The 13,425-nt window shown below is 34.2% G+C and overlaps 1 protein-coding gene across 1 annotated transcript in view; it reads right to left on the bottom strand.

Annotated features, from left to right (window-relative positions):
* Positions 1–7,611: 7,611 nt before the first annotated feature.
* The window catches only part of LOC110445586 (geranylgeranyl transferase type-1 subunit beta-like), a 10,025-nt gene continuing 4,211 nt past the window's right edge, over positions 7,612–13,425 (bottom strand). Inside the window, exons 4-9 of the mRNA XM_021490262.1 lie at positions 12,931–13,082; positions 12,519–12,651; positions 11,978–12,023; positions 11,351–11,535; positions 10,357–10,465; positions 7,612–9,933 (exon numbers count right to left, since the gene is read on the bottom strand). Of these exons, the coding sequence (XP_021345937.1) occupies positions 9,797–9,933; positions 10,357–10,465; positions 11,351–11,535; positions 11,978–12,023; positions 12,519–12,651; positions 12,931–13,082 (762 nt within the window). The 3' untranslated portion in view covers positions 7,612–9,796. The remainder of the gene's footprint in view (positions 9,934–10,356; positions 10,466–11,350; positions 11,536–11,977; positions 12,024–12,518; positions 12,652–12,930; positions 13,083–13,425) is intronic.

Here is a 13,425-nt window from a genome sequence, read left to right as displayed (position 1 = left end):
AGTGTTTTCCGTCATACCACTTTTGTAGCAGAAAATACATTTTGAGAAGACTATAATTTTCCGTTATGAAACATTTATTTTGAACATGCAGAAGGTATTTGTGATGCAAATGCCAATAGCTTTCCTTGTAAATCAACGTGGATTAACCTGATATTTAGATACATGTACTTTTATTGGTTTGTATTTGGATGGTTTAGAGGGCGAAACACCGGTCCCTGTCTACTAGTGTCTAGTGCTATTTACGCTTACTAAGATAGGGTTTTAGTGATTTATATCACACTACTAAATATTTATATCACAGTTTTGTAACACCCGTTTTACCTCAAACTTTTGTACCACAATTTTATGTTACACTTGTTATATGAGACTTGTATATCAAACTGTTACATCGCAATTTTATATCACATCTATATCACACTTTTATATCAGACTTTCAGATCAAACTGTTATATGAGACTTGTATATCAAACTGCTACATCACAATTTTATATCACATCTATATCACACTTTTATATCAGACTTTCAGATCAAACTGTTATATGGGACTTGTAAACCACATTTTCATATTCCACATTTGCATCAAACTGGTTTTCACAACTTTGTATTACACACTCTTAACTGAATCTCAAAACAATCCTAAAGAATGTCTGAAATTTATAAATCGTGATTATTTAAACAATCGCTAAAGCTGTGTAGTCATGTAGACATACACTTATGGGTTATCTATTGTTACACGGGAGCGGTATTCTTATTGTAAGTTCATATTTAACGTTTGTTACGTTTTTGTTGAGTTTGAATTCCTGTTTTGTTGACAATTCGGTAATCTCTAAGTGAGCGTAACACCTGGAGTACCGAGGATGGTTCTTAATTTACATCGGGAATTGAAAGAAGTGCTTAAAAATTATATTCTGATTTCGATAGAACGAACAATTGTTATTTTGTATCAAACACAACCACAAAACACGTTAACCTTGTTGTTTACCAATAACAGGATACATCTGTACACTATAGCTCACCAAGGCTTTAAAAAATGTAGTACGTTCACACTAAGCATTAACAGACAATTCTAGGACATAAGTCCATTGAGTGGTACTTTGTTTGAAAAATCGTTTTTTCGGACGCTTTTCAGGCTGACAACATACCAAAGTTAATAAATCTCATGAACTAAAATGGCAAAAACAAAACGCGTTAATTAATTTTGTATAAGTCGTACTGTCAAAGTATACTTAAGTGTATCAATAAATAACGGTACCCTCCTACAACTGACGTGCAGTTGGTGTCGGGGGACAAAATGATACACACCAGGAACATAATCTAGTTTACTGTTTTAACCGAAATCCCTGCCGTTAAGTGCCGGGCAAAATAAAACTCCATTTAAACCACCGTATCCATCAAATATACATAAACTGATGTATATGACGGTAAGTAGCCATCAACGCCATTAGGACCTTATTAAGTATTCTGCTTTTACAGCGGTGGATAAACCTTAATGCTAACTGTATATAGCTTGTCGATACAAGCATAACTGTGACGGGCTAAGTTTTTCATGGAGATAGGACACATTTTAATATATGAATTATATATACATTAATACATCAACTTCATAAAAAACACAAGGTGTTATTACCTGAAAATATCAGCGAGAGAACATGATTAACGTCGATTTCACGACATTGTAGATGGTATGCGATATGCCGTCCGTGCACTACACAACAATAAACTTACTTCGGGTGGTCGTAACAGCGTTGGCAATTTTTGTGATTGTGATATGTGACAAAGTTTGTGAAGTGTGATATGGACCTAGTGTGTGACTTGAGTGTTGATCGCGTTTATGAAGTGTAATGACTGACTCCCTCTGGCTGTGATGATCTATCTAGGTTTTGGGTTAGGCGGTTGACCTACATTTGTAGTTGGTTGGTCGTAGGGGGGTCGATCTAGTCAGTGTGCTAGGCGGCTGACCTAGTTGACCTGGTTTGTAAATTGTGACGGTTAACCTAGTTTATGTGATGGATGACCTATATCGGGGATTTTGGCGATGACTACGTTATGGTGTAAGGATAGCCCATGTTTATAGGTTGGAGGTTGTGCATTGATACTTGGAGAGTTTATATATAATCATATAACAATATATTACTTCAAATGTCGGCCTGTATAACATTTCAGGTACAATTAACAGTTGTTTTTTTGTTTAAAATAGGAATTTACAGTTTAAGCTGGTTTTCTCATACTTCTACGGTCGTCTGTTATATTCAACTTTTGTTGTTTGAAATTTTTAACATATTTGACCGCTGTGACCTTGAAAGCAGGTCTAGGTCATTTTAATGAAGAAATTTTAAGCACTACATCCCAGGTACCTACTGGCCAAATATCATGACCCTTGGCCTTATGGAACTTGAGAAGAAGCTTGTTAAAGCTTTTAACCAAAGTTGACATTTGACCTCCGACTAGCATTGAATGTAGGCCAAGGTCATTTTAATGAGGAAACTTTATAGCACTTCATTCAAAGTACCTACTGACCAAATATCATGACCCTATGTCCTACAGTTCTTCAGGAGAAGTCGTTCAAAAGAAAACGTTGACGGACGACGGACGACGGACGCCGCAGTACGGCATAAGCTCACCTGGCCCGACCATCACATAAATGACCAATTAAGTACTAAATTGTACACAAAAGTGTAAAAATATACAGGAACAAATTGCGGCGGCGAAAAGGCCTGATAGTCTTTATTTATATCCATGTTAGGTTCATAATATAAACATGTTATCCAAATTCTTTGTTTTACCATGTAAAAAGGTTCGGGTGTTATCCTTGTTTTATCTCAATTTCAGCTCTGTCGTTTATTACTTATATAGTATCAGATAAAACACTTATATCTGTGCTATATTTAGCTTAAGAGGAGGCATTTATCATTACATCAATACAGAACGCTGGTAGTCATACCGCAGTCAGCATCAGTTACAGTACATGTTTATACAGTACGAAACAACACAGAACGCTGGTAGTCATATCGCAGTCAGCATCAGTTACAGTACATGTCTATACAGTGTGAAACAACACAATACATTGGTTGTCATATCGCAGTCAGCATCAGTTACAATACATGTTTATACAGTGTGAAACAACACAGTACATAGGAAGTCATACCGCAGTCAGCATCACTTACAGTACATGTCTATACAGTGTGAAACAACACAGTACGCTGGTAGTCATATCGCAGTCAGCATCAGTTACAATACATGTTTATACAGTGTGAAACAACACAGAACGCTGGTAGTCATACCGCAGTCAGCATCAGTTACAGTACATATTTATACAGTGTGAAACAACACAGTACGCTGGTAGTCATACCGCAGTCAGCATCAGTTACAGTACATATTTATACAGTGTGAAACAACACAGTACGCTGGTAGTCATATCGCAGTCAGCATCAGTTACATTACATGTTTATACAGTGTGAAACAACACAATACATTGGTTGTCATATCGCAGTCAGCATCAGTTACAATACATGTCTATACAGTGTGAAACAACACAGTACGCTGGTAGTCATACCGCAGTCAGCATCAGTTACAATACATGTCTATACAGTGTGAAACAACACAGTACGCTGGTAGTCATACCGCAGTCAGCATCAGTTACAAAACATGTTTATACAGTGTGAAACAACACAGTACATTGGAAGTCATACCGCAGTCAGCATCAGTTACAATACATGTTTATACAGTGTGAAACAACACAGTACGCTGGTAGTCATACCGCAGTCAGCATCAGTTACAGAGTTGAGAGACATCCCAGAGTACTTTCCTCCAGGACTTTCTGAATTTTTGTTGCTAAATTTGATTAACATTGATAATTTGACGAACACTTCGTTGTCATCTGTTTTCATGGGTTTTAAAACGTATACACACTTATATCTCAAATCATTTTAATATTTATATTTGATATTTTATGATATTCATCCACAATTTTCTATTCCGTGCTATATTAGCTTAAGAGAGAAAAAAATGATTTCACAAAGATTTTATTGGATATTGCATCTTATACAAATTCAAAACAGGCGTAATGCCTATACAAGCCCTCTCCTGGAAGAGAAATCAATAATAGTTGTTACTCGTTTCTAATGAAAATATTTATAGCCCTTTAATCACCCGTTGTGATATAATACACAAAGCGATAATAATACTTCAAATATGATTGAATTTGTAAGAAAAAAATGCTATGGATATACATCTTCCTCAAATAAATTCGTATTTGGTTTACGATAAAATCTTACAATACTTTAAAAGGAGTCTGATTTAATTAACGTTATTCACATGAGGATAAAACTTATTCAGAAATTAATAGATATCTCATTTTAAGTGTAAGGTTGTAAAAAAAACGTAATTATACATTCATTTGTCAGATTGTTTTTAATTCAAATGGCACACTTGTACCTGTTAAGGGTATAGAATACATGCATTACTGAACAAAATAATTAGATTTCCTATCGGATTTTATAACGATTATTTATTATGAGACTTGCAATCGTCAATTTCATTACTGAAGTATTTTATTTCCCAAATCCATAATGTAGAGGGAACTGAAAATCGATAATTACTTTAATTATGCATAAAACAACATTTAGTTCAATATAATGCGTTTAAACATAAGAGAGTTCGAGCTGAAACAAACCACTGAATTAATGGATAACTGAACACGAAACAGGGATCTCAACTATTTAAGAAATCGATACGAGAACGTCATGAGAATAAATTAAAGGAAAACATACTTTGTATGCTATATAAGGGATGATTATAATAAACGACAACTCATATTATATAACATATAAGGTATTATCATATAAAAGACAACATACTTTGTATGCTATATAAGGGACAATTCAATTTAAGATAACATATATTGTATGTGATATCAGGGGAAATTAAAGTTAACATATAATCTATGTTGCATCAGGGGAAATTAAATTAAAGATAACACATTGATGTTATTTGAGAGATCTTCATTTTTAAGACAGCATATATGATTTGTTAAGCGAGGTCTAATTAAATTCAACATAACATACAAGTACGCTGTACAAAGGATAATTATATTAAAGTAAACATACATTGTATGCTATTTAAGGGATTATTATATTAAAGTAGACATACATTGTATGCTATTTAAGGGATTATTATATTAAAGTAAACATACATTGTATGCTATTTAGGGATTATTTAATTGAAGGAAAACACACATGGTATGTTCTGCGAGGGGTAATTTTATTGAAGACAACGTAAATTTAAAGCTATTTATGAGTTAATTATATTATAGACAATATATATTGTATTTTACATGAGGGATAATTTTATTAAAGTCAACCTATATTGTATGCTTTATAAGGGATACTTATATTAGAGATGGCATACATTGTATGCTATACGGGGGATTACTATAATAAAGGACAACATACATTGTATGCTATATTATTGTCCATTAAAAATGTCGGACTGCAATGCTAAAATAGCCTGTTGATAATATATGGCAGTGAGTATTAATTGTTCACAGGAAACGTTGCTGTTTATGCCCATCCCTGTAGTCAATGTCCAGTTTTGTTACCCGATTCTGTACTGATATAGTGCCCATGATAATATATCCTTATATATTGAATAACTATCTATTGTTACTATTATTTCTGTCCTTGTTTGTACAATGGACCCAACAGTTCTTTACAAGACCTCTAAGAAGCATAACGCGTTGTCACTCTGCGACACAATATCCACATGCTGCACGCTCCGAGGTAATACATGTATACCAAACGAAATTGATTCTTCTATTCAGAAAGTGTTTAGAATGAAACTTGCTGCTTCGATAAAAGGGAACGACTTCACACCATATCAATTTCAAATCAACATCACAAGAAAGCAACCAAACATGTTCAATTAACTTGCTTCTTTCCTAAACAAGGGAATAAGTCAGATGTCAGGTCTTATCGTTACTTCGCCTGAAGCAAAGCTGAAATTCAGAAAGAGAAGACTACATGATGAGCGCGGATCGGTCAAGAAAACAGTCGTCAATTTATCGTACTTTCTTATAACCAAACAATAAAAAATCGCTACTCTGTAAAATAATCACAAGAAATACGAAGCAATAGGTGCCCGTTATAAAACATTTATTTGGCGACGCAGAAAACATTTAAATTTATGTCACATCTCAAGATATCACAATAATTTGGAATTGCTTCAAGACATGAAGAAAGAGAATTTCTACTGGCTGCTAAGACTAAGATGACTTGAAAAGATACCTTTTATCGAGGCTCTAGTCTTTAGGCAGAAGATTACCTGGAACGCATGCCCCAACCGGAAAATCTTGAGCCCTGGAAGCACTCATGTTAAATAAAATGGCAGGTTTTTTTTACCATAAATGGGAAAATATTGGGCAAAGCGAACGAGACGCAAAGTAGTCCTTCAAACCAACATTGTCTTTAACCCGTCCGATAAAAGATCGGTAAAAAGTTGTGATGAACAGGAAGGATTGCATTCAGGAGACCGAGACCGATCGTCAGTTATCGAACGAGGCTTTCTATCGGAAGGTAGACAATAACGCGATGTTAGAGCATGTCTTGTAGGTCAATGTACTCCAACAATGTTAGAGGTCTTACACGGCGAAAAACTTTTGACGGGCGCCGCGTAACTAGGTCAATGCAGCTATCACAGAACATACAAAGCGATGACAAGATTTTACTCTACGACTCTCCAAAGGCAGAGAAATTCAATCTCCTCCCTCAAATACACAGGTGACACGCAATGTACTTACTTATATCACCAAGTCAAAAGGTCCTTGTATATAGATCTATAGGTCAGTTGACTACCATTTAATGCCACATGTAGACGACTTACTATCCTACTAGAAAAATATCAGACTATTGTACTAAAACACGATGTAGCAATCCACCTGAAGATAACTCTCGGTGACCATGGATGATGCCAACCTCTTAGCCAGTCGTAATGCCAGGAATACACGTTTTAAAATCTTGAATAATTATGTTTAAATGGAAATGGCATTGTATACACTTATGTTTCCGTCTTTACATGTGTTGGAGTCACAGTGTTGGTATACACGTGTATTCGTGTTAATTAGAAAAACAAAGAGTCACAGTATGTATACATATTGGAGTTTCAGTGTCAGTAGTCTGTATGCAGGTGTTAAGAGTCAGTGTAGGTATAAACAGGTTTTAAGAGTATTTTCTTAAACAAGCACATGTACATGTAAAGAACCAAAGTGATCATGCAAACATGTTGCAACATGATCACTGAGGGATCGGTTCTAAGCTAGATTTTCCCATCCATCTCAAAGTTTGGAACATCTAGCCTTGGGACAAAGGAGTGGGGCTCAAAATGTCAGGGTTGCATCAGCTGACGTCATATATAGAAAGATACCCAAGAAAACCCGTTGATAAGAAAGACTAAGCAGGGGAGAGATAAAGAGGATCATGTATATAAATTTTCTTCATGTTTCCTTATTAATCCCCCCCCACCCCCCCCCAAAAAAACCATGTAACAAACTGTCAACAGGTACCTTTGGTACCTTTTCTGTGTATTTAGAATGTTGATTGATAACATCAAAGTCCTCACTATTTATTCGATTTTTATTATCTTATTGTGTTATTTCATTTTAAATATTACAGAACAACTGTTAAAGAGTATGCAGATTACATCAATATATAATCTTTGACAGGTGATCGAAAAGGATTAAACATTAAGTCATTACAAGTCTTACATTTGTGTGTCAAGCAAAGTAAGTCTGTTCAACAAAATGTGCTTCCACTTTTGCACTGAACTCAAAATGAGGTGGAAGCCAGAGTTTTTCATATATGTACATACTATCAATGAAACATGCACACACAAAGTGCAGTGAATGTAAGGAAGTTTTGTTCCAATGCATTTCCTACGAAATTATATTCAAATTTTAACAAGTTTACACCTCTGTACATTTCTTAAGGTAAAGGGTACCAACGCATCTGTTTACACTGTGATGAAGAGAAGCTTTTCTCAGAACTGTGTTCCTAGTGTTAGAATATTATCAACCCTTATATATAGCAGATGAAGCAACCAAATGCAGATTTTCTGACTGAGAGGAACTTCACAAAGTATTCATCTCTCATGTTAATACAATTCCTTGCTAGAAATATTGGTTAAGTGAGGGGATAGTATACTGACACTGAGTTGAACCTCAGTAGGGTTTTTTCTATTTACATTTTCGAAAACTCAAACAAGTATACTTCTATAAAAAGCTTCACAAAATGTGATTTACAGATGAATACAGAATAGATCTCTAGAAAAGGACTTCAACAAATGTTTAATAAAAGTGACAAAGGTAATAATAATATTTTGATCTTGATGGTGTACCTTTTAAATTTTAACTTAAATATTTAGAAAGATTATGGTACATGTAGAAAATTAACAAAAGATAATACCACACAACAGAGTGTGAAACTTAAGGCATGTGTTCATTGTCTCCATACATTATGAAAATTGGAACAAGAAAACAGTATATTCTAGTTTTACAATTCAGAGAAAAACCTACTACTCTAAAACAATTGTACATCATCAAACTCAAAAACTGATTTTTTTTCCATTTGAATTTAACTTCTGAAATATGTTCTTTTGCTGACACTATTTTTTTTCAAATAAGTAAACATCATTATGAAAAAAAAGACATTTACGAGCAATGCGCATCATCATGTTATAGACAGAGGAATACAATATGGCTGTGCTGCTGAAAACGTGCAAAGTAAATATTGTCCCAATTAATCCAATCATTCAGCAACCTTTCTACCGAAGCCATAGTGTTAGCACTTCAGCTACGGCCTTAGATTGATGCAAGAAGTCCTATACATTAAATGTACAAATGTATTAGCAGTAAGTCAATAATATTGGTACTGGGTGGAACGTACATACAAAAGGATACTTCACTGCCTACAATGTACACACAGAAACAAGGACATACATACACCAATCCATCAACGACATACATACACCAATCCATCAACGACATACATGTACCACTAAACAGCTTGCATACCTGTAACGTGTATAAATTAATCTCTTCATATAAAAGGTAGTCAATTTTAAATAAAATAAACATCAAGGTAAAATAAATTTTAGATACAAAAAAAAAATATACAAGAATATTTGGTACAACGATACAGTTACATGTTCATGAAGACTACAGAATGAAATAACCCACTTGCTCCAGCATGTGGGTATCAGAGTTGTCCTAGATAAAGCACTCGAGAATTACTTTCCCTGGGTACTTAACTTCTGGAGCAGGATTTTACCACTACAAATAAATTACTGTGAACAGGAATCAAACTGAGGATTTCAACTCATATATTTTCATTGACAGGTCTGCTAGTGGTTTTGACAGTAGGAGGTTATGAATGATTTAAAATTACACAAGAGTAACTTGGCTGAAACCCGACAGTGTTTGCATCATTATTCATAAACTTTTGTACCTACAGCAAGGAAGTGAAAAAATATTAAATCATATTTCCCAGTATATCATTAATTCAAATAATTGTGAATACAAAAGGTACCTGGAGAAACAAAAACTATTCTTGAAGATTTTACAGTTTTCAATATTGGTAATATATTGAGCAACTATACACATTCATAAACAATTTCCTGAATTGACGTGTGGTTAACTTTTAACTAAAATTTGCTCTTGGGCAACTGGTTAAGGACATGATGATCTGATTATTAATAGGTGATACATGGTATGAAGATGTGCATTTCATTGCACATAACTGCTACTTTGTTAGTGCCACTTCTTGTGTACATCATGTAAATGTTGTGCAGTTTTTTGGCTCAGGTTTAATGCAGCATGCATTTTCTGTACTCCTGGTTCCCCTAGCAACGACATCCCACACACTCCAAAGTATGCATGAAGTGCATCTGAAACACAAAACAACATGATGACTTGTTTTCTAGATGCATTTTGACAGGTTTACTGCTTTCTACAATTATATTTAATTGTATAGAGAGACCTCTTTTTAGTACAAGTAAAGGGAAGTAACTCTAGGGTTAAAAAGAAGACTAAATCTCAAAGGACAGAACTTAATAGTTTTAGAAAAAAACATACCAGCTCCTACAAAACAAATATCAAACCGCAAGATTTTTATCCCATCTTTTAACTCATTATGTACTGAGAAATTGGAATCAATTTCAGTTGGATTTATGGTGAAGTTTGCACATGCATAGCCTTAGGAATTGTTTTGATTTTTCTGTAAAACAATGTCATTTTGAAAAGTCAAATATCTTTTAAATAAAAAAATGGTTACTGTGAGTAGACATGGAAAGCTAAGAGTTTGTACCCACCAGGAGTGTGATCAGGCCACTTGGAGAATCCCCCAGTAATGGCTTGCTGTGTTGACATTAGGAACCCTTTGTTGAATTCAGCATTACTTAATTTAAATATGTCCAGCAGCTGAAACAAAAATCAGTTGATAAAACGGAGGGCATCTTTCCAATCCAAAACATATATTTCATTAGAATATGTATATATTAAAAAAAAACCAGGAAAACCAAAATCCGTGAGGTCTATGTAGACAGGGTTTGTAGTTATACAGTGTCTGGTTTATCTACACTTTATTCTTACTAATCACTAATCTTAAATTTGGATTTGAATCTGCCCAATTGCACTATTTTTCATTTTTTATTTTCTGTTATAAGTGCTAAACCATAAGAAACATTTCAAATTAAAGAGGATTTTTTTTTCTTTTACTTTCCCTAATGTAAGGGTAACACTTTTTCAGAATAATTACTAATATTTATATTGCCGATAAGTTAAGTTTAAAAGAAATTTGAACAAAATGTATCTTGGCAGAAAATAATTTCTTTCGTTTGTGTTTAGTTGAAAGAATGTTATTAAATATCTGGTAAATAATTCTTTTTTTAAATATCTGTCATTTTATGTCATTAAAAGTCAAGCCATGCCGTAATGCTCCAAGTATTATTGTATGCCAGATAGGTTTCATAAATGGAAAAAGGTACCATGTTTTAAACCCAGATATTTTCTTGACAATGAGGAAGTGACATTTAGGTTTTTTCCAGTTTTATACACAGTTCAAATAGCTTAACATGTGATAAATTTTATTTTCAAACAATCTTTCATTGGTACATTCTGTCACCAGCACACATGCATTACCTTACCTCGGAAAATTAAGAAAAAGATCACAACATTTTGTTTCACATATTCAGCATGAATCTAGTATGAATACATAAAAAAACATTTTTAGTATTGTCTGAAAATGTATTATGCTGCTTGCTACACATGTCTGGGGAGAACACGGAAGAGAGTCGGACATCCTACCTTCAGACTAGCACCAACCCAGAAGGAGTAACAGGTGTCCACCGGTTTATTGGGTCGGCCCTGGAAGCCAGTCTGCTGTCGAGCTAAACACCACCAGCGTAAGTGCTTCATCTCCTTGGCAGAGAAAGTTTCTTCCAGTCTCCCCATTAATACCAGAGCAGCAAGACCACAGAATGTTGATCCTCCTTTAAACGACATGCAAACAAACACATAGCTTATTTTGTGTCATGTTTAAGTAAAAAAAGTCAAATTATTCAATAATGATGGGCTTTTAAAACTGATATTTTTCCTGAAAATTAACTTAACCTGATCTTAAAGTGATTTTAGAATGTGTGAATATCCAATGACATTATTTCACTAAATGTGGAAAAATAATACTCTGTCATGTTTTTGATATTAAGAGAAAGCTGCAGATCGCTTTTATTTGTACAGGAATTATTGGATTTGATAAAGATTAAAGAGAGTAATGGAATGTTGCATTTTTGATCCAGCTTCTCGTCCAATACTATTCTACAGGCTTAACAGTGAGCAGCATATTCTTGGCATATGCTGCAATTAATTTGGGGAATCTTACAAAATTATGATATTAATTTACAAAAAATAAATAAATTGTAAGGTGATTAATACCATGAGCTTCCAGTCCTGGTCCCTGAGCTATTCCTCCTTCATAAGTCTGCAAAACCAGAGAAGCATCAATTGAATTTTTCTACTTTAATACAAAAGTTGACACACAAAATAAATTTGTAATATTTTGATAGATTAAAATATGACAAGTCACTAAATTTAGATTTTGATTTATCCCTGTTCCAGAGACTATTTCAGGGGAAATATTTGGGTACAGATTGAAATTGTAAACACTGCGATGCGATTTGACAAAATGCAGGGTCTGGTTAACATTATAAACAAAATTGCAGCCTGTTGACAATTATCTCCCACCACTGAACTATGAAATCAGTTCAAAGTGTACAAGCAAACAACGATGGAGAATTATTCTAGACAAAAAGTAGCTCACATGTTTTGCAAATCCAATTGGGGCCAAAATTACCATATCTACCATCGGCAATGCAAATGGGAATCATTATTGGGACAATATCATTGTTTGATATAAACTGACAGTTCTACTGCAGAAAATAATGATGAACTACTGATTACAAGAAGGAAATCTTACTTGGCTATTTTTTATAAAGTTAACAGCTTTTTCTGTGTCCATTCCACTCCAATCATTGATCATATAGCAGGTACAGGCAGCACAGTAGATAAACCGCATGTCATTCTCACTGCCCTCTGGTACACAGCAGAAACTAACGGACAAAACAAAAAAAAATGTATAAAGGGAGACAACCAATAAAAACTTAACATTCATACTTTTAATATGTGAAAAATAAATACTGTTTCAGTCCTTGAGATGTACAGCTATAAGAAGCATTCATTTTGATGGTCAATATTTACCCCTGAAAAGGAAACACAATCGAAGTAATGTATAACATATATTTAAATATATATGCATAAATTAAAAATAAAAGGGAGAGAAAAAAAGAGCATAAGAAAAACATTAAAGAGTGAGCTGCCCTTGACATTACCTGCCATCTTCCTGCTGCAATGATCGTAAGCCTGCTGCGACAGCTCTCTTGTTGACCCTCAACAAATCATCTCCAAGGATAAGTAGGGATGCAAGGGCAGTGTAGGTCATTGCTATGTGGCCACTGTCCAGAGTTATAGGCTCTGACCTTGCCTGTGGTATAATTATCATTATTATTGATTAATATCATCTATATCACTGTTTTTTTTTCCAAATTTACCAGAAAAAGGTTTGCCAAAAATGTTCTAACTTGTTCTTATTTTTAGATATGTAAAAATATAATAATAATTTAAAGCTGATAGTAGCATAAAAAATAACAAGAGGCCCAAGGGCCTTAGCGGTCACCTGAGTTATATCATAGGTACTGGTAGCTTTATTTTATTGTTTAGATGTGATGTGGAAATCAGCATGTAAACTAAGTGAAATACAATACTTGTCATGTCATCAATGGATAAGAATTTGAAAATATTGGTAAATGTTCCCTTTGGGGCCCCGC

The sequence above is a fragment of the Mizuhopecten yessoensis genome, unplaced genomic scaffold, assembly GCF_002113885.1.
Source record: "Mizuhopecten yessoensis strain PY_sf001 unplaced genomic scaffold, ASM211388v2 scaffold2329, whole genome shotgun sequence".
NCBI classification, from domain to species: Eukaryota; Metazoa; Mollusca; class Bivalvia; order Pectinida; family Pectinidae; genus Mizuhopecten; species Mizuhopecten yessoensis.
Note: the sequence above shows the minus strand (reverse complement) of the source record. Positions and strands in the feature narration are given on the sequence as shown.